This window comes from Eptatretus burgeri, chromosome 10 (genome assembly GCF_056783735.1).
Source record: "Eptatretus burgeri isolate ZD-2024b chromosome 10, Ebu_testis_v1, whole genome shotgun sequence".
NCBI lineage: Eukaryota > Metazoa > Chordata > Myxini > Myxiniformes > Myxinidae > Eptatretus > Eptatretus burgeri.
The window spans coordinates 22,097,878-22,123,503 of NC_140970.1; the positions used below are offsets into that span (position 1 = coordinate 22,097,878).

Here is a 25,626-nt window from a genome sequence, read left to right on the forward strand (position 1 = left end):
GCAAGAACCATGATAAACTGCCCCAGACCATTATTCCTCCTCCACCAAACTATTCAGTTGGCACGATGCATTCAGACAGGTAGTGTTCTCCTGGCATCCTCCAAACCAGGATTCGTCCGTCGGACTGCCAGATGGACGATTTTTCTGCTCGGACGGACGATTTTTCTGCGTTACGCGCTTCAGTATTCGGTGGTCCCGTTCTGTGAGCTTGTGTGGCCTACCACTTTGTGGCTGAGCTGTTGTTGCTCCTCGATGTTTCCATTTCACAATAACAGCACTTACAGTTGACCGGGGCAGCTCCAGCAGGGCAGAAATTTGATGAACTGACTTGTTGGAAAGGTGGCATCCTATGACGGTGGCACGTCGAAAGTCACTGAGCTCTTCAGTACAGACCATTCTACTGCCAATGTTTGTCTATGGAGATTGCATGGCTGTGTGCTTGATTTATACACCTGTAAGCAATGGGTGTCGCTGAAATAGCCGAATCCACGAATTAGAAGGGGTGTCCGCATACTTTTGGCCATTCAGTGTACCTAAGCCCACCCAGTCTCATATGCAAGATGAAGATGTAAACGATGGTAGGTCTCACCATCTGCTCAATGCAGTCAAATAATTCCCCCCTCCCCCATTGAGTGGTTTCTTAATAGCAGGTCCCGTATGAAGACCACTCTGTGGTTGTGGTTGGAATGTCGAACTTGAGTTTTTTTCCTATTGAGCAGCCACACTAGTTGGTGGTGTCTTGAGTTTTGAATTCGATCTTCCCCATTTCAACCAGTTATTGGTGAGCATGAGATCAGTTTTCTTTTTGTCCATCACCAAGGTTCGATTGAATCAAATTGTACTTTTTTATATTTGTAGATGGGGAAGACATATGTGTTTTTGTGGGAGAATATGACATCAGATTAATTTGGCCATGGTGGCATCCTATGACGTGTGTTATTCATTGGAGAAAAAAAAATCCTTTTTTTTTCTCGAGATGAGGCATTATTTTGGTCTGTTTACACATAAACATACACAAAGTGTGTGGTAGGTGAGAAGGAGAAAGTATCGGGTTTAAGAGGGAGGGAAGTAGTGCGGTGTATTTCTAGCATCTTTTCTGCACACCCTTTACGCTGTGATGACCAAGTATTTTTATGGATTGGACCAAGTGTGGTCCCTATCTTTTTTCAATGGATTGGTAAACCGGCGTAGGTTATGAGCATACGTTAATAAACTGGCTGGTACCACAAACTTGCTGCGGGAAACAGATGAAAGTGTCACAACCGCACATCTTGCTTTGCATATTCGTGACTATCAATGAAACGTTCCCTCAATGATGGATTGGACACGGATCACCAACATCATCAGCTCCTCCACCACGGCCACCACGTGGTCCACATCTAAAGGCTCCAGGCAACTCTTTGTGCGGCTTCATCAAGGAGAAAGTATCGATGAACGATTGAAGAATTGTGCGCTGCCGTCGTGTCCTCTTTCGCGCATGCGACTCCACAACTGCTCCACAAGATGTTTAATCGGACTTGGTGACAAATTCAGTGTCTCAAGGAGAATAATGGAGCACATACAGATACATTGACTGATTGATCATTTAAGTACTGTGCTGCACAATAAAACCTGTATATTAAAATAGTTTCAAAACGAACGCTATACTCGGGGAGGGGTAAAGCGACTTTCAGGCCACCCTGCAGAGAGTGCTTCGTAAGAAGTAGAAACCTGCGCTCCTTCAGCAGCATTGGCAAGTCATCGTCGTCCCCTTGTGATCGGGGGGGGGGGGGGGGTTGAGGGGTTGTGTCGTTGACCCGACAATGGGTGTATGTATGCAAAATTTGGTGGAGATTGGGCCAGCCCTGTTTTTTTTCCTTTTCTCTGATTTTTTTCAGATGCACATACATACTGATATTACTCAGGTCCCCAGCGTCAATTGTGACGTCATATCAAATGAAGAAGAAGAATTGTGACAATTGTGACGTCATAGCACCGTGTCCTGTCATTGGTTTGGTAAATAAATGGGAACTTGGGAAACAGCTGAAACGGATGAAAAAGAACGATATCAAACCTTGAAAAGGCACATACTCAGGTCCCCAGCGTCAATTGTGACGTCATAGCAAACGAAGAAGAATAATTGTGACGTCAATTGTGATGTCATAGCAAACGAAGAAGAAGAATTTTGACGTCGATTGTGACGTCATAGCACCGTGTCCTGTCATTGGTTTGGTAAATAAATGGCCATAACTTGGGAACCACTTGTCCGATTAATATCAAACCTTGAAAAGGCACATACTCAGGTCCCCAGCAATATACCTGGCAAGTTTCAATGAGATCGGACCGGCGGTTGTTGAGAAACAGAGGTCGCAGACACAGACACATACAGACAGACACACAGAGATTGCTGGAATTATAGATAGATAGTAGGATGGCATTCTCCATGATGCTGCACCCCCTGTTGAGACCACCTGGAGACAGTTTCATGACAGTGTCAAAAGGTAAAGAGCTGGTTACTCTTTTCGAAAGATACGGTGAGAGATTTAACCTGAAATGGAAGTTAAAATGCAGACGGGACGGACAACGTTGGGTGTCCATCCTGGATCTGTGGGCGTCGTCCTCCTCGCAGCAGAGCAATGACGATTCATTGAAAAATCAAAAGGTACACAGTACGTGCATCTATTTTACTCGTTGTTATTATGATTCCACTTGAGGGATATTATTTTCTTTCTTTTTTTTTTCCTACTTATGCGCGAATGTCAGGTTAAATATTTTAGGCGGTGTATGGTAAGGAAATCTTTTCAAGGCTGTTATCTGCTTGGTTTTGGGGTAAAGATGATTTGTAAGATTCGTCAACATTTTCCAAATTACAATTCGACGGTTCATCTGCTCCTTCGAGCGAGTCGACATTTTAAAGAGTAAAACAAACAAACAATCATTTTGAGGTGAGTCCGCTTGTGCGTCGCGTGACGTTTCGAGCGCTTCGGCGCCAAACTGGGCCCGGACCCTGGGAAGTAAATACCGAGGAAAATTGGCGGTAAAACCACCGGAGAGGCGGCATGGGGTTCCTAAGGGTCATCGAGCTGGAAAATTTCAAGTCGTACAAGGGAAAACAGATCATCGGCCCTTTCAAACGTTTCACTGCTATCATCGGGCCGAACGGCTCAGGTGAGCGGCTCTTCGCGCATTTCCGGAAATACTACTTTTTCACCCAAATACTCATTCACCAAGTCAACGACGCGCACACACACACTTCACGGCCAAGCCGTTTTCACTCCGGGGGGGGTCTGTCGTCGTTGGAGGACAAGTGGAATGTCGGCTCGTGACGGACTGGGTTAACGGAGGGGAGGAGGAAACGCTCTGAAAGTGGGGCAGCACGTGGATTCAACAGTGGGGGGCAGTAAGTAGGAGTGGACACGGGGGGTGGTCTCGAGGTAGGGGAGGTATGGAGGTGGGGGGGTGGTCTCGAGGTAGGGGAGGTATGCAGGTGGGGGGGGTCTCGAGGTGTGGGGGTGGGTCTCGAGGTATGGAGATGGGGGTGGTTTCGAGGTAGGGGAAGTGTGGAGGGGTGGTCTCGAGGTAGGGGAGGTATGGAGGTGGGGGGTGGTTTCGAGGTAGGGGAGGTATGGAGGTGGGGGGTGGTCTCGAGGTAGGGGAGGTATGGAGGTGGGGGGGTGGTCTCGAGGTAGGGGAGGTATGGAGGTGGGGAGGTTGGTTTCGAGGTAGGGAAGAGAGAGAGGTAAGGGGTGAACTCAAAAACTCAACAGGGAGGTAGGGGGTGGACCCTAACAATGAGTAGTTGGGGGGGTGAGGGAAGGAGGATGAACAAACGTGACAAGAGGGGGGTAAACATAGCAATCTGGAAATAGATGGGGAGAGTTTTAAAAAAAAAAGGTGGGGTGAATGAAGAGGTAAAGAGATGATGGGTACTGTGACCGGTTGAGGAGGATGACTTGAGATGGTGGTGTACTTCTGTATTTGAGTGAATTGGGATTGAACAAAAACGAAGGTTCTAACAGGTCTAACGGAGAAAAGAAACTGAGGTGAGCATTGAGCCAGAATTTGGGGAGTTTGAGAAGAACGGGATTCCTGGAAAAATACATGCTCTACCAGGAGGGGTGAAAGAGCAACGACATGAGTAGAGATGGTGGAAAATGGAGAGGGTACCAATCTGTCATTGATGAGAAAGCAGCAGTACCTGTGCTTTTGTTGCTTTGTGGCAGTATTCCAAGGAGAGGAGATGAGAGGAGGCCGAAGGTGAAGGACTGCTGAAGAGAGCAGACAAGAGACAAAGCCAGAGCTGGCCAGCACCTTTCCGAATGAAAAAGTCATTATGTCCACGAATTATTCTTTTTTTTTGTACACAGAGTTTGAGGTCGTGGAAAAGGTAGAAACTGAATAGATCACGATGCAACAGAACAAAAGGAACAGAGACAGGCAGAGGCAGAAAAAAGTGTGTGGTTGGGGGGGTGGGGTTAACCAACAGCAGAGTTGAGGGACAAAATAGAGGGATACTTGGACAAACATTGGGTGTGGGGAGGAATGAGGGGTAGGGGAGGATGCATCGGGTGGACAAGATGGATACAGAAGCAAACCTTTAGGAAGGAGAAACTGGAGTTCTGGGGGGGGGGAGAGTGGTGGGTGGGGGGGGGATGGAGCAGTGGGGGTGTTAACAGCGGTTGAAAAGATCATGGTTTTGGATTGAGGATGATCAGAGATGGTGGTGAACAGCTGTCTTGAAGACCTGGAGGGAAGAATGAGTTTGAGGAAAATGTGGAAGTTGGATCCACGGGTTGGAAAAAAGAAACTAATGATCGTAGGTGAGCAGCGATTCTGGATTTTGGGAGTTTCACCAGAAGGGTGTTGATGGTGGACCACGTGCACCCTGCAGAAACCTGGGGGGACACAGCACGGAAAGAACAGAGGGTGCAAAACCAGAAAGGAGTAGGTAGAATACAGAGAGACGACTGACCTGTCTGCGATGAGAAAGTGATAGGCCCATAGATTCAGCTTCATCGTGAAGGATTCCAATATTTTTGAAGGCCTTGCTTTCCATGGTGTCATAGCTGAAACAAGGTGTGAAGCAGGAGAACAAGCTCAGAAGGGAGAGCAATGCTCCATCAAGCCGCAGATGAAAGCTTTGTAGATGGACAGGAGTTCAGGTGTGCCAAGAGAGGACTTTGTATGACGCAGGATGTACAGTGGACGACTGGCTTTGGAGGCCCAATTAGAAATATGTGGTTTGCCCAAGAGAGATCCTGGCTGACGGTGACACCCAGGAGCTTGAGTGGCTGAACCTCCTCAAGCAGATTGTCAGGAAATTAGATTGGAGCGTTTACCATACAGTCCTTCGAGTGAGAGAGTGTGAGATTTGTCAGGATTGAAAGACATATTCCAAGTGTTTGACCAGCTTGTGATTTTGTCAAGGTCTGAGGAGATGGAAGAGGCTTTTACCTGCCTGTCTGAAGATGAGGGATGTCATGGCAGGGGGTGAAGTCATCAGCAAAGAGATAGAGGATTTGCCAGAGAGTCATAAAGATCATTTATGAAGATCAGGAATAGGACTAGGCCCAGAACACTGTCTTGGGGCATTCCAACCTTGACAGGGAGAGGAGATGAAAGGATTCTGTTGAGAGATGCATGTTCGCTGCAAGAGTAGAGTAGAGTAGAGTAGAGTAGAGTAGAGTCATCAGTAAGCCATGTGTGAGGTTGATCTTGGATGCCACAGTCAGAAAGTTTAGAGAGGAAGGTTGGATGCTCGACTTTTGTATCAAAATCTTGAGATATGGCTGGACTCGAGAGATGACCCTGGTCTCATGTCTGACATCCATCGCCCCCCCCCCCTTCAAAACCATTGAAATTCTTCTCGAAACTAGTTTCTGTGTTCCTGTGTATATTTATTTCGGTCTTGGTCTTGTTCCCCTTTCTTAAGCGGTTTTCTTACTGCAACACATCCTCGATCCATTATTCAGAGAGCAGCAGGAACATGTCCAAGGTGAAGTGAGTTATTTTGTTTGAAGGAAAAAGGTAGAGACAGAGAAGTTTGGGTACATGGCGTTTAGAGGCAAACACCGAGTTTAGACATTTAGCCTTGTTTTGAACAGGTAGCTGTGTTGCAATTGAGGTGGGGGCTGGGGATAGACCTGAGGCAAAACCAACCTGGTAGGCACAACCAGGATTGCGGTTTATCAGATTAATTATCTTGCCAAAACGAAGTTTTGCAGGATATGTTAGTCAGCTTGTATGTTTTTTCTTTTTTTTTGTCTGTAATCACGTATAAAAAATTATGCAGAGCACAGTTATCATTGGAAATTTTGTAACTTCGCATATCAGAGGCCTATAGAGGTCCCTTTCAGTGCACAAAATTTTGAAGGTCAAGGTCAAATGTCAAGGTCACTTTGGCGCAAATCAGGGGAGTCGACGAAACCCTTATTTTTTGAGTAATTTTGATCGGATCGTCTTCAAACTTCATGGGAATATAGTTCATGGTCTGGCGCTCAGCTCATTAATTGTTGGTGGCGATTGGCCTTGACCTTCATGGTTAGCACCTAAGGTCAAACATATTTGATCCCAAGGTCAAATTTTCAAGTTTTAGGAACCATATCGTGTAGTACCTCAAATTGAACACCTCGATGAGTGCTTTCTAGATATGTCAAGCTTGAGACATTATGACGTCATTTGGTGACGTTATGAGGCAAACGCATATTTTTCATGGTTACTCTGTAGAACGATTCTCATCGGAATCTCTCGTAGGCAGATATTCCTCAAGGAGTCGCTCCTGGTGGATAGCAGCTCTGTTCACCTCAGTGTGACCTTAAAGAAGTCACACGTGGTCACCTTTTGGCAAGATACGGGTCACCCTGCGGGTGACATTGGTTTATTTTTTTATTGGGTACACATTTGTCGCGAGCCTTGTGTAATATCCTCAGGTTTCCGTTGGTCATGTGAGCTTTGCAAAATGAGAAAGCGAGCTCCTTGGTAGCCACTGCATCACTGCACGTTTGGCGTAGTGGGACCTGGAAGATGGTTACGGTAGTTGCAGGTGAGCTGGAATGAACGTACATGAGAGACAGCAGGCTTTCATGAAAGTTTTCCCAGGTGGAGTCAGTACTGAATGCAGAGGAGATGGAAAAACCACCGTTTTGTAAGAAGGTTTATTCAAGTCAGATTGAGCCAATTTCGAGACTGCAGCGCTTTGTACCTCTCTAACTTCAGCCAGAGGGATTTGTACTTTTACAAGTGGAGATAAAAACCTTTGATTGCAAATAAGCTTTTCACGTTTGACGATCAATTGTGTTATCGGTGGCCAAACCTATTCGGAAGGTTGTTGCTGTCGTGAGCTGGGATCTCCACTGAGTGTAATTGGCTTATCCAAAGGAATGATGCTCCGATTCTCCAAGATACCTTTTCTCTGCAATTCAATCACAAGGATTAGCTGGGTGATTCAGCCCTTGCAATTGTTACCATTGATTTACTTTATGCAAGTTCAAAATCAATGGAGCTAAAAGGAAGAAAGATTGAAGCCAGTGGTTTGACGAAAATGTACTGCACACACATTTATACAGTAAATCCTCCTCCAACGTGGGGGTTAGATTCCTGGAAAACGGTGCGTTCGGCAAAACTCTGTTGCGCAAGCTTGAGACCTTATGGGATAAATGGGGATAGGGGAATGCGGCCTCAGAATGTACCATACTTGAACCCGTGTGCTGCCTTCTACTCCTTGGTGATGTACCATACGTCCTGTTACCCATTTTATTGTAGTAAAGCCCCCTTTCGTCAGCGTTGAACACCTGTTCAGGCACCTGAACACCTAAAAACTTCAGGAAGTCGAGCTTGAACGAATGATTGTGTGTGTGTGTGTGTGTGTGTGTGTGTGTGTGTGTGTGTGTGTGTGTGTGTGTGTGTGTGTGTGTGTGTGTGTGTGTGTGTGTGTGTGTGTGTGTGTGTGTGTGTGTGTGTGTGTGTGTGTGTGTGTGTGTGTTGTGGATTCGTACACATGAGAGTCGGAGCCGATCGACGCTGCACTCATCCTGCCACGAAACTTATCTAAAATCACGATTTTCTCTGCTCATGTCATAACCTTACGGATGTCTTCGCTCCACTACCACTTGGAGAGGCTTGACATTTCATTGCCATACTGTATTTAACAGTACACTATGAGGCTAAATAACGTTGAGTTCAATAAATCTTCTGCGCACAAGCTCACTAGACCGTGGCGCTATGCAGACTGAAAGCAGAGCAGGTGGTGGAAGATGGCGGGAGATGTCATTTCTGCACATGACATGGTCACAGCGCCACATCCAAACCCGCGTTTTAACATGTTTTATGCACATTAGGGAAATAAGCGCCACATTTATTCCCACATATATATAAACGAATCTGCATTGCGAAAACCCATGTTGGATGAGCGTTCACTGTAATCATAATTCCAATTATTCCTCCAATGTTCTTAATTATTAAAGTTGGAGCTTTTTTTCTTTTAATTATTATTTTCCTTCCCTGTTGTTGTTTTTTTTCATTTATATTTTATGAGTACAAGTTGTATGACAGCATACAGCACACATGTCGCAGTTATAAATCCTTCAATCCAATATAATAATAATAGATAACTTGGCTTAATTGTAAGACTGCACAGATAAATATGGGTATTGAAACAGAAAGGACACAAATTAAATGAACACACACACACACACACACACACACACACACACACACACACACACACACACACACACACACACACACACACACACACACACACACACACACACACACACACACACACACACGTTGGGAGATCCTTTCAGTTAACTCTCTGAGATGAAACTGCCATTCTATGAGCTTTTAAACCAGCACAGTTAGGCTGGCTGGCACAAGGGAGGAGTGGGTGCTGATCATGGTTTCTCCAGAAAAGCTTAATGGTGGTGGTGTTTCTTACCACAGCAAATGGGATATCAATGGGCTGTGTTTCTTGAGCTGCAACACGGAAGCACGTCACTCATGTGGCCTAGATTCAACCCAGTTTGTCATCCTTGTTGCACGTGTTTCGAGTCGTGGCTTTGTGTGGTTGAACTTGGTTCTCATCCAAACACACCCAGTTTCTGCTTTAGCTCCAATGTTTAACATCTATCCAAGAACGCAGTTTCCTCCAAGCCAAGCTTCCCCCAGGTTCACTGTGTTTCTGCAGAGTATTTTGGAGTTAATGAGTTGCTTAAGTCATTCTGCCAATCACCCCCCCCCCACCACTTACCTCCTCCCCACCCCCACATTTCACACCACTGGAATAATCTACGAAGGGGGACACCACCATCAGCACATCTTTCTTAATTGTTCCTGCACGGGCGGGATGCAATAGAGGATAGAAAACAGACTTATCCCTCCTCTGCTCGACTGTCAGCAGCTGCATACGTCGCTGCTGATCTTTAAATGATTACACTCCCATCTGATAAATGGAACATGTCTTTCAATCCTGGAAAATCCCACAGTCTCATTCTATCGCTTCAGAGTGATCGTCAAACTTCTTCTTCTTTTGGCTGCTCCCATTAGGGGTCGCCACAGCGGATCATCCGTTCAGCGGATCACAGGTCAGTTTTCTTCTGTCTATTCTCCAATATTGCTCCCTTCACTCTCTCAGTTCTCCGACCCTCTCCAGAAATTCCAGGATACACACCTTATAATTACCCACTCTGGTTATTACTCCTATTTACCCATCCCATACCAAACCTCTTGCTGATCCGCATACTGATTTGGCACAGGTTTTACGCTGGATGCCCTTCCTGACGCAACCCTGGTCGCCTCTTACGACACAGGGATAAGGATTGGGTTTCGCCATGATTCCGGGCTGCCTTCCACCCTCTCATAGCATGGCCCAGCGCAGAGCAGAGCTCCCGTCCTCAAGTGATCCTCCAACCCAAGCCTCCGAATAGCCGGATTACAGGCGCACGCCACTATGCCCGGTAGAGTGATCGTCAAACTAACCCACCTATTTTCTTGGTCATCCACTGGAAAAGGTTCAGTCTCTTAAACTTCTAGGCCTCACCATCAGCCATGATCTTTCCTGGAGTGACCACATATCAATGCTGTTCTACAAAGCCAGCCACAGATTGGACATCCTCCTTCAATCAGTCATTCCTGGAGGGTGGGGGGGGGGGGAGAGGAAAGAGCTACTCACAGTCGACAAGGTCTTTGCCTGTAGCTCAATGCAGTACTGCTCTCCACTTTTTGCCAGAGCTCCAGCATCACGTCTGTCTCTCCTGGATTCTGTGGCACCATCGCTCTCAAAATTATCGGGATTTCCCATGATGAGGCCGAAGCACATAGTCTTTTGCTCACGTCACAGGTAGGTCAGTTTTCTTCTGTCTATTCTCCAATATTGCTCCCTTCACTCTCTCAGTTCTCCGACCCTCTCCAGAAATTCCAGGATACACACCTTATAATTACCCACTCTGGTTATTACTCCTATTTACCCATCCCATACCAAACCTCTTGCTGATCCCGATGTTTCCTACCCTCCTTTACTGTTTGTTATCCCCTTGCTGGTTGTGCTCAATTGTTGCCCCAGTACCTCACTGTCAATTTAACCTTGCTCTTCGATGAACCTCACTCTTGCAAAATAAAAAAACATAGAAGCAATACTTCTGGGCGCTAACCTGGTAATGGCTGGATAAGAAGACCAAGGAACCACCAGAAGGCATTGTCAGCTTAGGTCAGATATGGGATCATGCAGCAGAGCGTCGCTGCATCCACTTTCCATCGATATTCCAGGGGCCTCCGTCTGGCCATCTCCTTGAGATGCCGATCAACCTGCTGCAACCACGACGCACGTGGTCAGCCCATTGGCCTTCTCCACTCACAAGGCTCCCTCGCTGAGAGAATCTGGTGATCAGTCAGGAAAATGAGCCACGTGTACATGCATCTGCAGCTGACATTCATGGACTATGCAGATAACAAATCACATTTGAGTATTTCTCAGCAACTGCTCATTGGACATTGTCCAACAAGCGATTGCCAAGGATTCTCCGAAGAGACCTGGTACCGAAGGAGTTAAGTCTTTGTCTCAGATCCCTGGTCAAAGTCCAAATTTTGCATCTGTAGAGCAAGATTTGAAGCACCAAGGAAGCACCGACAGCACCACACCCCATGATCCAGTGAATCCATGACTCCCCAGGCCCGACCCAGACGTCTATTGACCTCTCGCTCACAGCAAGCGAAGACATGAATATCACTGCCAAGGTAAGTGAATCTCTCCGTGACCTCAACATCCTCACCACAAACAGGTACAGACAAGATAGCAGCATTCAAGATGTCAGTGAAGGCCGGGATGTTAGTTTTGATCCAGGAAATCCGTAATCCCAGCAGCTCCGACTCCTCATTCAGCACCTCGAGGGTCCCAAAAAGGATATCCTGGGTCTTCACAAAGATGACTGCATCATCTGCAAAATCAGTCAGAGATCTTGACATTCCCAAATGATGCACTGCAGCTTGATCTCTCGGACATCCTCCCCAGAATCCAGTCCATACAAGCGCTGAAAAGTGTGGAGGCTGTTAGACAGTCAGATAAGACAAAATTTAACTTTTTGGTTTAAATTCAAAACATTACGTCTGGTGAAAGCCTAACACTGCACATCTTTCAATCAACACCATCCCTCCTCTCAAGCATTGTGATGACAACACCACGTTATGGGGATGCTTTTCATCAGCAGGGACTGGCAAGCTTGTCAGGATAGAAGGGACAATGGACAATGGACAGTGCAAAGTACAGGAGAATCATGGCTGAAAACCTTGAGTTGGCTATGAATCTGAAACTGGGTAGGAGATTCACATTTCAGCAGGACAATGATCTGAAGCATGAAGCTAAAGCAACACTGGAGTGGCTGAATAAGAAGAAAAATAAATATTCTTGAGTGGCCCAATCAGTCCTGACTTGAACCAATTGAAAATTTATGGTGAGACTTGAAGATTGCAGTCCATCGACAATCCCAATCAATCTTGGCAGAACTAGAGCAATTTTCACATGAAGAATGGGTGAAGATTTCACCATCTCACTGTGCAAAGCTGTTCGAGACCCTATCCAAAAAGACTCATAGCTGTCATTGCTGTAAAAGGTGCTTCCACCAACTACTGACCTCTGGGGCTGAATACTTCTACAACCAGTGAATTTTGATTTGTACATGGTTTTTTTATACATGTGTTCCTGTCATGTAACCTCCTTCAACTATTACAGTGTTTAGTTTGATCCCTTCAGTTGTGAATACAAAAGTTAATTTGGAAAAATTGTTTCGACATTATTCGTCATTCATCTCAATTTGCTATTATTGGTATGGAGTGAATACTTTTGCAGGCCACATTATGTGTAATATAATGCATGCATGGTCACATGATATATTTATAGTTCCAATCAAAAGATAAGGAGTCAACATCATACTAAAATATGCAATTAGTCTAGGAGCCAGGCCACATTTAATTAGACTATTGAGCACAAAAGCTTCAGTGATTATGAAAGCAAATGACCATCAGTGCTGACCCAGAAAAGCCAATTCTTAAGTTTTTTTCTAGGTCAGCCTAAGACCTTTGGCACCCATTTGAAATGGCACCAAATTTCACTTTTGTTTAGACTTTTGAGCACAAGTGTGATTTTAGGTCAGCCTAATGAGCTTAAGAACGCCACTAATTAGCACTAATTATCATTTTAGTTCGACTTTTGAGCACAAGATCGAAACATATCGCAAATGAAAGATGAATGTATAACAAGACAGAATATATCACTAAAGAACGCAATTAGGTCAGCTTAAGTACCTTAATCATCAATTAAAGGTGATCAACACCAACCAATTGTGGCCAATGCAGAGTTAATCAATGTTGCTCAACCACACCTGAAACTTGTATTTGTGTATTTCAATCGTCATGGTTATTCCAGAAATACTGTCATAATAAACATCTCGGTCAGCCTAATGAGCTTAAGAACGCCACTAATTACCACTAATTATCACTTTAATTAGACTTTTGAGCACAAAAACGAAACATGTCGCAAATGAAAGTCGAGTGAATAACAATATAGAATATGTCACTGAAGAGCGCAATCCGGTCAGCCTAAGTACCTTAAGAATCAATTAAAGGTGACATTTATCACCTTTAACTTATTGCATTAGTCACAATTTATTTGTGTGGTGAAACTTTTATTGGTAAAGCGTGACCATCATGAAAGTACTATTGGTTAGTAACTCAAACGTCATGGTTAAAAACACAGTCATAGTCTATAGATAGTAATACACGGTCATTGTGAAAACATCAACGAAGTCAAACTGATGAACTTGAGAAACACACTGTAACCCACACTGATTATTATCACTTCAATTTTTCACTTGAAAATTGACAAATCTTGTCAATATTTTCACGCACTCCCACACGACTGAGGAATAATTAATTTTAATGTTGTACCAAAACCAGTCAACAACATAATTTATATTGGATTCACTTTATATGCTAGATATCCCTTATTGTCAGGTTTTCCGTCTATCTGTCTGTGTGTATGTGTGTCTGCAACGCGAGGCTCCACAGCACGAACCAGCGAACCGATTTCGATGAAACTTTGCCAACATGTGGAATATATACTGGGAATGTGCGCGTTTGAATTTCGTTACCTGGCAACCACCCGTTGCTGTGCACGGCCGAGAAACCGCGTACAGTATTTTCAATACTTGTCCTTCAGTTTTGAATGTGGAGAAACAAGACTTCGGAATTAAACACTTCGAGATATTTAGAAAATTTTAGTCGAGCCGATTTTTGATTGAGGTTTTATTTTTCAAATGGTAGTCCTTCAAAAATCGGGTGTCTATTCACCGTCATTTTTTATGAGGGGCTTAGGGAAAGTGGAAGTGGTTGATGAAAAGTAGGAGTGGTGTAGAAAAGTGGGCGTGGCTTAGGGAAAGTGGATGTGGTTGATGAAAAGTGGGAGTGGCGTATGAAAGTGGGCGTGGCTTATGAAAAGTGGACGTGGCTTATGAAAAATATTGTGTGGCTCAGGAGGTGTGGTCAAACAAGAGCATTGAGAGAAGTTTATCGGGTTTTCCGTGTGTGTGTGTGTGTGTGTGTGTGTGTGTGTGTGTGTGTGTGTGTGTGTGTGTGTGTGTGTGTGTGTGTGTGTGTGTGTGTGTGTGTGTGTGTGTGTGTGTCTACAACGCGAGGCTGATCAGCACAAACCAGCAAACCGATTATTTTTCAAATGGTAGTCCTTCAAAACTAGGGCGTCTATTTAACGTCATTTTTTTATGAGGAGTGCCAGTTGGCAAAATACGCAATAGGAAAAATCTTGACAGGCAGAGGAACAATTGTATGTGAGCCAATACGTCTTGGCAATGAATCTTCGTCGTTGGATCGGTCAGAATGAAAAGCATAGTATCCAGCACTTCGATCCTAGCGAATCCCTCGTCGCCTACCGGCTTGTTTAATCATTTGTCTCATCACCTGATGAAACGGAAATATTTTCGTCGTCGCTGGAAGCGGTCTGTTCATCCTGACTGTCATCTTCAATTTGTAGTTTCTCAGGGAGCTGTGGACCTTCGAACCAGACGATTTCGTACCTGTTGTCCTTAATCTCCTATCCTTTGTTTAGATTGAAGGATCTAAACTGGCATCAACCCCTGCGCAGCTTGCTGTATTATGGCCTGGTCAGCACTCGACAACATCCTCGCTACAAATGCTGATCGCTCAAGATGGAGCAGGAACTCTGCTCTGCAGGGTGGAAGGCTGCTGGCATCAACGCCTTTCAGTCTGTGGAAAGGGTTCGTTAACTTCGCCAAAGGACTGTAAGCCTTTTCGAACGCTTGATACCGTACGCGGTTCAAGATGTGGCCGTCTTGTATCCGTACATGGTACACGTAAACGCTTCGATCGCCTGTACAGTAGATGCATTACATCCACCATCGCGGGACAAACTCGAGAATGCTTCTTTGAATTGTTCACTCTTCTCTATGTTTGATGCAGGACGTATCTTCCCCATCCTTACAAATGCTGAATTATAGTCACATCCGGTAAAGGGATGTAAGGCAAGAAGTGCAGCACACATCTCTGGTCCTATTTGATGTGCTATGGTCGATATATTGATGTATCGCCAATTATTCCCTGTTTCTGTATCCATCCATATTTTTGCTGCAAACTTTTGGCAATGATGCAGGAGGATTACACAGATGTCTGTATCAGGAGCTCTTACTATGATATTACCCGTGATTCTTTGAGCTGACATGGCAGCATTGTGGAGAATGATACGGGTATCAGCCTCATGATGATTGCTCTTTAACGAATCGACGTCTTCTTGCACGACTTGACCATTTTGGCTGGCTATATGAACACATCTGTCGATGAAGCCAATGAACAAGTCGCGCTCACCAATTATAGGTCCATACTCAGCTTTTCCCCATTCACGTGCTAGGAACAGGGGCAGTTGGCACTTGAACGAAGTCGACTTCAAAGCATCCTTGAGTTCCGGTCTTGCTTGCTCAGGGCCAGTAATGTTGTATGTTCCTTCTGTGGTACCTCTGTTTATCCTCTTCACATCTTTGATTGATGGAGTATCGTACGTATCGAATAAGATGTCAATGCAACCTTGACTCAGGGCTGCAGCCTGTATCAGGATGCTACGAGCAAGGCCTCCGTAGGTCCTTGGTAGATTGGGTGGTAATGCGTGCAATAGGAAATTACCGTCAATCACACATGCATCGACTGTGGATGGTACATCAGATGTTGCTTTTCCTTCCAGGGGCGCGGTTGTCATCCCTTGTTCAATGGAATGATCGGTCTCCTGATCATGTGATGAGATCATCTCCACATCTGAAAAATGTTGACATTGCTGCCTTAATTTCTATCAAATTTGCGCACTATAGCGGACCGATACATTGAATGTCTAATCAGCTAAAAGTGTCACATTGCAGATGAATTTAAGATGATGAATACGCATCATCTAACTGCCTGAAACTGAGCATTTGGAAAAAAAACCCATGTAAACGCATTCTTAAGTTACGGATTCCGAGAAAGGGCCGCATAAGATTCCATATACCTAAAATCACACTTGTGCTCAAAAGTCTAAACAAAAGTGAAATTTGGCGCCATTTCAAATGGGCACCAAAGGTCTTCGGGTGACCTAGAAAAACTTAAAAATTGGCTTTTCTGGGTCAGAACTGATGGTCGTTTGCTTTCATATCGCTGAAGCTTTTGTGCTAAATCGCCGAATTACATTTGGCCTGGCTCCTCCACTAAATGTGGTGTCTGTCGATATTTGACCGTGATACATTTGGTTCTTACTTATAGAATCTCAACTAAACTTAACAGGAGGAATAAAGGTCACAGAATGGAGATTGTGGGACTTCATTTACAACCCCACCCCAAGGGATTTTCTGCCTTTCGCAAAATTCATGTTGAGGTGTATATCCATGTTAAGATAGCTCATCGTAGAGTTTTTCCAAGGCCACTTCGAAGAGCAAAAGTAACGAGAGTTCATGGAACGTGATTCCCTGCGCAGGGTTTAAGTATATACAAGAGGGCCTTGCTGTTCACGCATGAACCGCAAATCCCCGGTAAAATTCGTGAAAATCCCCATGAACCGCAAATCTGCACATTTAGGGGGGAATGGGGGAAATAAGATTCGTGATTTCAGCTTTAAAATTTGTCCAAACTTTCCCTTTAATTAACTTTTGTGCTATTTCTTTTCATGAATAAAAGTTAAGAACATAAAATAAAGGAGTAGTATTTCATATGTAGCCTATGGCTGCTGGTTGCATCATTGCTGGGAGCACAGCTGATGCAATGCCCTGTTAACGTAAATCTGGTGCTCATTTTGCCGACCTTGGAAGGATGACAGGCTGAGTCCACCCGCCTGGTGTTGTTTCACAGCACGACGGGGGGAGGGTGAGGTCTCAAACTCAAAACCCTAAGATCTTAAGGCAGCCACCTTTACCTTTAAGCCAACACCAAGCTGATTTTTTCTGTATAAAGAACATAATGTAAAGTTTTTTTTTTTTTTTTTTTTTTTTTTTTTTTTTTTTTTTTTTGAGTTAAGATCAGAAAACTTAGCTTCAATAATAACTAGCTGAAATGCCGTCACAGACGGATTCCATTCATTCAACCACCCTCACCAGCTCACACCAGCTAATTACCCCGGCCCCGCCTCCGCCTCTTCACTTCCCGCACACACACACACTGGTCTCTTGATTCCCCGCCCCACTTGCCCCCAGGCCCCTGCCCCCCTGTGTCCACCCCCTCACATTCAACCCTGCTTAATTCATCCCAGCCCCCGCCCACTCATCCCCCGCGCCATTTCCCGCTTTCAATTTGCTTACCCCCGCCCAAAGATTTGCTTACCTTGCCCCCCGCCTCTTCACTCCCTGCTCCCGTCTCTTCACTCCTCGCCCCCGTCTCAACGAAAAGTGTTTATTCTGCTTCAGAGTTGAAAGTTGACTATTGCCACTATGTGCGATGCACTCTTACAGGTATGAAGTTTCTTTCATTCCAGGTCACAGTACTGAGAAAAACGTGACGCGACCGCGAGGAGGAGCACAAAATTGGTCCTTCAGTATTAATATGTAGAAGATACAATGTTTCTTGTTACATTTTTTGTGTCAAATTCACATTCTGAGGTAGTCAGCATGTGCAGAAGAGGGTTTTACATTGCAGACGCTATTTTCGAGGAGTGGAATTACACCTCTCAGCAGTAACGGTCTGTCGACGACAGACTTGATGACGTCAGCGAATGACCGATGATGTCATGACGTCCTGACGCCTCTCAGCGGTGACGTCACACGTCGCCATCTAAACGAATGTAAAACGAAAAGTGCTTATTCTGCTTCAGAGTTGAAGTTTGACTATTGGCACAATGTGCGATGCACTCTTACAGGTACGAAGTTTCTTTCAATCAAGGTCACAGTACCGAGAAAAATGAGAATTTGGAGGCCATGGCAACACCGTGAACACTTCATCATGTTCCTCAAACCATTCCCGAACAATGTGTGCAGTGTGGCAGGGTGCATTATCCTGCTAAAACAGGCCACTGCCATCAGTGATTACCATTGCCATGAAGGGGTGTACCTGGTCTGCAATGATGTTTCGGGAGGTGACACCTGTCAAATTGACGTCCACATGAATGGCTGGACTCAGGGTTTCCCAGCAGAATATTGCCCAGAGCATCACACTCCCTCCTTCGGCTTGTCGTCTTCCCACAGTGCATCCTGGTGCCATCACTTCAACAGGTAAACGGTGCACACGTACACGGCCATCCACGTGATCTAAAAGAAAATGGGACTCATTGGACCAGGTGACCTTTTTCCACTGCTCCAAGGTCCAGTTCCAACACTTGTGTGCCCATTGTAGGTGCTTTCAACGGTGGACAGAGGTCATCATGGGCACTCTGACCGGTCTGCGGATACACAGCCTCATACGCAGTAGGGTGCGATGCACTGTGGATTGTGACACATTCCTCCCGTGACCACCATTAAAATTTTCTGTGACTTGTGCCACAGTTGGCCTTCTGCCAGTTCAGACCAGAAGGGATAGCCTTTGTTGCCCTCGCACATCGATGAGCCTTGAGCGTCCAACACCCTTTCGCCGGTTTGTGGTTTGTCCCTCCTCGGACCACTGTCGGTAGGTACTCGCCACTACTTAGCGGGAGCACCCCACAAGCCGTGCCGTTTCAGAGATGCTCTGACCCAGTTCTCTGGCCATAACAATTTGGCCCTTTTCAAAGTCGCTCAGGTCTTTACTCCTGCCCATTTCTCCTGCATCCAACACATCAACTTCAAGAACTGACTGTTCACTTGCTGCCCAATATATCCCACCCCTTGACAGGTGCCATTGTAACAAGATAACCAACGTTATTCACTTCACCTGTCAGTGGTCATAATGTTTTGACTCATCAGTGTGTGTGTGTGTGTGTGTGTGTGTGTGTGTGTGTGTGTGTGTGTGTGTGTGTGTGTGTGTGTGTGTGTGTGTGTGTGTGCGTGCGTGCGTGCGTGCGTGCGTGCGTGCGCTTGTGTATATATATATATATATATATATATATATATATATATATATATATATATATATATATATATATATATGTACACAACCGGTCAATAGTTTTGGAACACCACCGTTTTTCCAGTTTTTACTGAAATTTAAGCAGTTTAATGTTTCAATGTACTCTGAAGTTAAAGCATCGAACAAATAAACAATTGCAGATAAAAAAGAAACGATGGAATCTTTTTGTTGAACAAAATTTAATCTCAATTTTGACTTATCAAAGTAGCCACCTTTTGCAGATATAACAGCCGAACATACTCGTGGCATTCTTTCTGCAATGGAAATCAAATATTGTTCGGAAAGTTCTTCCCAACACTGTTGCAGAAGTTCCCACAAATGTTACACTTGTAGGTTGCTTTGCTTTCACCCTTCTGTCCAATTCATCCCAAACCGGCTCGATGGGGTTTAAGTCTGGAGACTGTGCTGGCCATTCCGTGAATTGAAGCCCACCATCTTGTTCTTTTCTTCTGAGGTAGTTCTGACAGCCTGGAGGTATGTTTTGAGTTGTTGTCATAGGATGAACCCCTGACCAACTAGGCGTAGACCAGAGGGTATTGCATGGCGCTGCAAGATGCTGTGGTCACCCTCTTGGTTTAGGGTGCCAGTCACTCTGTGCAAGTCGCAGACTGGATCCAGCAAAGGAGCCCCAGATCATCATGCTTCCTCCTCCATGTTTGAAAGTTGGTGTCACACACTGAGGAACCATCCTTTCGCCTACTCAACGGTGTACAAAAACCCTGCATGATGAACCGAAGATTTCAAATTTTGATTCATCAGTCCATCAGACCTCCTTCCAGTTTTCAGTTGTCCACTGGTGGTGCTTCATGGCCCAGGCAAGCCTCTTTTTCCTATTTCGCCATCTTAGCAATGGCTTTCTTACTGCTACTCGACCTGTCAAACCTGCAGCTCGAAGTCTTCTCTTCACAGTTGAAACTGAGACTTCCCAACTTCGACCAGTGGTAAGCTGTGTTTAAAGCTGGTGTCCTGTGAGCTGCCTATCACCCAAGCTGTTGACTCTCAGAAACTTGTCTTCTGATTGTGTTGTGGCTTTGCATCTGCCAGCCCTCTTCCTGTCGGTTTCCTCCAGTTTCCAAGTGCCTTTTGATGGTGTTGGAAACTGTACTCGCTGATACCTTGGCTGCTTTGCAATTTCTCTGAAGGAAAGACCTACACTTTTAAGGGTTATAATGGTCTGTCTGTCTTCCTTTATTAATTGCCTTTTTCTCACCATTATGATAGCAATATACTACTTCCTACAGTGTAATATTGTCCAAATAATGCTTCAGAGGATGTAGCAACACAGTCTGTTCCAACACTGCTTTTATCCAGACTGAGGGTTTGTAACTAATCAACAAAAGTTGGGACACCTGTAGGAATTGTTTGCATCAACCTTCAAGGCTTAATTTACTTCCATTGCTGCAGAACAGCTGCAGTTGCTAACCCATTAATTGTTTCCTGAAAAGGGCCTTTTTTAACAACTCTGAAATTTACATTATTTTTCAGTTTTTGGTGACCTAAACTTTTTTTTTTAATCTCTGACAGTTTACCACTTAGGTTTGTACCATTTCAGGTTATTCACTGGACTTGAACTGCTTAAATTTCACTAAAAATGAAAAATGGGGGTGTTCTGAAACTTTTCACTGGTTGTGTATATTTATATATGTGACCCTCCAGTACAAAACCAGTTGGATGTCGCAAAAATTCAATATTGGGTTTATTTGAAAGCCCATAAAATAAGCTTCACAACGGTGTATCATACATGGTGGTCCGTCACAAACTGACAGATATCTTACGATGAAGTTTTACAACACACATTATTGGGAAAATCGAAATAACCGGATATTAGCTTCTGAAGTTTGAGAAACTATTGCTGGTATTCGTTGCTAAGGACTTTGTTTCTCAAACATCAGAAGCTAATATACGGTTATTTCAATTTTCCCAATAACGTGTGTTGTAAAACTTCATCGTAAGATATCTCAGTCAGTTTGTGACGGACTACCATGTATGATACACCGTTGTGAGGCTTATTTTATGGGCCTTCAAATAAACCCAATAACTCAACATTGAATTTTTGCAACTTCCGACTGGTTTTGTACTAGAGGGTCACATATATATATATATATATATATATATATATATATATATATATATATATATATATATATATATATATATATACATATATATATATATACATATATATATATATACATATATATATATATATATATATATATATATATATATATATATATATATAAATATAATCGCGCGACTTGCGCGATTACTTAGATAAATCGACCATTCTGCAATCGGACCCTATTTCGCGCGGGTAGAATGCAGACTGAGTTGTGGTGAGGTTAAACCCCCACCCGTGACTGGCTCCGGGCGGTAGTTCCCGGAGGGTCACGACTGAATTGTACGTTCCGGTAGGCGAGGCGGCCGCTTTTGGCTACACGCCAGCGGGCACGAATTCGCAACAATATATATATATATATATATATATATATATATATATATATATATATATATATATATATTCATATATATATTCATATATTCACATATTTATATGTATATTCATTCTGGGCTTTACCACCGTTTTTCTCCAGCGACTTCGACATTACACTATCTATTAAGTGTTACATTAGTTCTGCATGCCTGTTGTTTGTGTCCTTTATATCATCCTTAAAAACAGTATGTTTCCTGTTTGGAATGATTTTCAATTTTGTTTCATTACCTGGCAGGCAGGCAGCGTAAAAATATTCTCTCACTGATGTCTGCACATGTGCGATTGGGACAAATTCAGAGCCAGTATACTGTAAAACAGCAGACTTAGCTTTCTATTCATGTTCCGATTTGTGGTCAAAATATTACATTCAATTTAAATAAGCTGTTCCTCGATCATAAACTATCATAAAACAAAACGGACGGACGGACACATACATGAACCAATTGCTTAACCTGACTTTTAACTTCGTGTGCACGGGGTAAAAAAGACAATTTGTGTATTGTTATTAAATGCATTGGTGTATAAAAGTTTTATCCTTCCCAATTAAATTGAAGCTTTTAACTTTTCTTATACAAGTGACTCTCGTATAACTCGTTTTCGTGACAGTGTGGATTTAATTAATCGACTCCCGCGGCTGATTTTGCCGTGCTCTGTCATGCTGAGCGAGTCGTTCACTCACAACGGCCAAAACTACGGCTGCAAAGTGTGTAACAAGTGGCATTGGAGATGTTAATCAAGTGAAGAATTCAAGAAAGTCTTATTCATTGGAGGTGAAATTAAAAGTTTTAGATGAGTTTGATGGAGGTGAGCACAGCATTGATATTAAAAAAGAGATGGGACTTCGTGATTCTACAGCGAGAACTATTCGTGACAATGGTGATAAAATCCGTAAGAGCGCTCGGACAACCATGCATGTCAGTGGTACAAAAACTGCAAGATCTTGGCCTGATGCTATTGAGAAAATGGCAAAGATTCTGACTAAGTGGATAGAGCATCAGAACCAACAGAACATGCCCTTGCCAGGAATCGTCATTCAAGAGAAGGCGGGGAGTTTGTTTGGTGATCTAACCAAAGATTCCAATGATCCAATGCCTTTTGCTACCAGTCATGGGTGGTTCGAGTGCTTCAAGAGTCCCCATGCGTTCAACAATCTCAAGTTGACTGGGGAAGCTACTGCTGCACATCAAGCCGCCGCTGAACAATTTCCAGCTGTCTTCAAATCAGTGATTGTGGATGGAGGTGACAAACCGAGCCAGGTATTTAACCTCTGAAACTGGATTTTATTTGAAACACATGCCCAGCAACACTTATTTTCATCGTAAAAAAGACAGCACCTGGATTTAAAGGTCCCATGACACCCAAAAGTACTGGAATTTCATATATATATATATATATATATATATATATATATATATATATATATATATATATATATATATACATATATATATATATATATATATATATATATATATATATATATATATATATTATATACATACATGTCCTATAGGAGTTTTTCTTCGTGATTTCAGATCTGGCAATGTTTTTTCACAATACTCATTATGTAAAATTAAAAAAACAAACCTCTTCGGGAACGCCCCTACAAATTCTACTGAAAGGGGCGTATCCCACATGACGTCAACTATAGGATGACAAAGGCTGCACATAAATTACTCGGGTTGGTGGTCTACGTGATTCTATTGGCTTTCTGTGCGTTTCCACATTCGATTGGTCGACTCAATCGCTTCGTTCATTTCTGCTTAAAAAAAAATCGAACATTTGGTTTTGAATAATGCATGACATGGACTTGATTTGTCTGGTAACGACAGTGAGTGTGAGAGAAATGAAGGATTTTGGTCCGAATCACATGGAGAATTGTCGGATAACATAGTCGCGGGAGGTGAAGTTCAGGCAGCTGGAAATTAAATACGGCCTTACCAGTTCGAGCCCGAAGCAGGACAAGCAGAGGAAACTGGCAATGAAATTCCCAGAGTTCATGATGATCGGGAGGATATCGAAGGAAGACTAGGCAATAACAACTGGTGAGACAAAATCCTATTCGTAATTCAATAATGTAAATTGGACTTGCATACTGCTTGATATCAGAAATATTTTCGTGAGGTGACGTGAACAGCACAGCGCAGTGGACATGTTTCTCCGTGGCGAATGAATCACAAGCAAGGCCAGCGCATGTCATCAGCCGTATCTCTCCGTGCATAAAACGAAGCAATCTCGCTGTCCAGATACAATGAAAACTTGTGTGCAGAACACACCTTGCGACACAATTGTCTCGAGTAGTCTGATAAATCTGGCGTTCTGTTGCATTTTTATTTATTTTATTCCTACTGTCGTCATGTAGCACCAGTAGAAAACAATGAAGAAAAGAGGATAATAAAAGAAAGCTACAGCACGTCAGATTTATCGGCCTAGTCGGACGGACGACGGATTTATCGGCCTAGTCGGACGGACTACGGATTTATCGGCCTAGTCGGACGGACGACGGATTTATCGGCCTAGTCGGACGGACGACGGATTTATCGGCCTAGTCGGACAGACTACGGATTTATCGGCCTAGTCGGACGGACGACGAATTTATCGGACTAGTCTAGACTCTAGAGATCTCGAGTCAATCCACTCTGTGCGAGTTTCTGCATATGACGTCAACGCTGCGGTTCGCTAAAGTTAACTTTTTTAAGGGGCAAGTTGTGAAAAGCACCAGAAATGTTCGAAATATTGGTCTAATTATCCCATTTTTTAATTAAAAAAACAACAAAAACGGGTGATTTCTTCACCAGGAAGGTCAAGTTAATATATAAATAACCAGAAAGTTTTGAGTGTCATGGGACCTTTCAAGCTTCACCTTGCTCTTGGGAGCCAATGCCTCAGGTGAATACAAGTTAAAGCCACTCATGGTCTATCATGCAGAAAATCGGCTTGCTTTGAAGGGATATAAATCGCTCTTCTCGTTGCTAATACATGGTGTAAACTGTAAACCTTTTACTTCAATCAAAGGAGAGCTGTTTCAAGCACTTCTTGGGCATTTTTACAACTCCATATAAACCACATGCTGTCACTTTAAGCTTGTGCGCATGGCCACGTGTATTGTGTGCAGTTATAGAGTGACATTGGACAACTGTAGTTGTCTGAACAAGTAAAACCTGGACCATATTGGACAACTGTAGAGTCTAAACGAGGAAAACTTCAATTTCCCGATAAGGTTACTTCTCTTCGTATCCTCGGGGGTACTTTTGCCAGATGTGGGGGCCATTTTGCCATGAAAACAACTTTGGCTTTCTCTTTATAAGTGAAAGGAGGTTGTTTAGTGATGTCTGCAATTTGTGTGACCCTGCCATATTGGAGCACGAAGAAAAAGGAAGGAATATCAATTTACGATCAGTTGCGTTATTGTCGGTTTTTTGTGCTTTCATGGCCAACCAATCAGGGTTAAAGCTTGTTCCGAAGCTTGGGTATGTCACTATGTTGGACACCATGTCTCATGAACAATATTTATGTTTAATGGAGGGAAAGTATGTTGTATGTTTCATCAACTCCTCCGAGAGGATTCCACCATGGAAGCTGGAACTTTCAGGAATTATTCAGGGTACCCTGAAGTTGTGCCTGTGCAAGTTTCGTTTAATTCCATAAAGTTTTGGGAAAAAATTTTTTTTGCCCATCTTGGAATTTTTTCTTTGTGGGAAGGGTCAAGGGATGCAATTGGAATTATCCAATCTATAAAACCACGATGTATTATATAAGCTATATAACCATGATGCACATAAGTCGCAGGCAGTACACATTTTTACTTTGCATACATGTAACCCGGATTATTTTTTTTAATTTTGGGAGTGATTGAGACAGCGGTCTGTTGCCTATACACTGCCCAAATAAAGGAACGTGTCAGAACGTGTTGCATGCTTGGAACAAGATAACCCACCCGTTGGGCAGGTACTCTGCTGTGGTACTAATAATTTATTATTCCTTTTTTTAGAAATACAATCATTTTTATGCTTTATATTTAATTTATATAAAATAATTTTATAATAAATAATTTTTTATGGCACAAGGCTTGGAGGAAAAGTGGATAG

General features: G+C 43.5%; 1 protein-coding gene across 1 annotated transcript in view; it reads left to right on the forward strand.

Moving 5' to 3' along the window:
• The first annotated feature begins 2,898 nt into the window (after positions 1-2,898).
• The window catches only part of LOC147018070 (structural maintenance of chromosomes protein 1A-like), a 147,138-nt gene continuing 124,410 nt past the window's right edge, over positions 2,899-25,626 (forward strand). Inside the window, exon 1 of the mRNA XM_085897384.1 lies at positions 2,899-3,147. Coding sequence (XP_085753510.1) covers positions 3,039-3,147 — 109 coding nt within the window. The 5' untranslated portion in view covers positions 2,899-3,038. The remainder of the gene's footprint in view (positions 3,148-25,626) is intronic.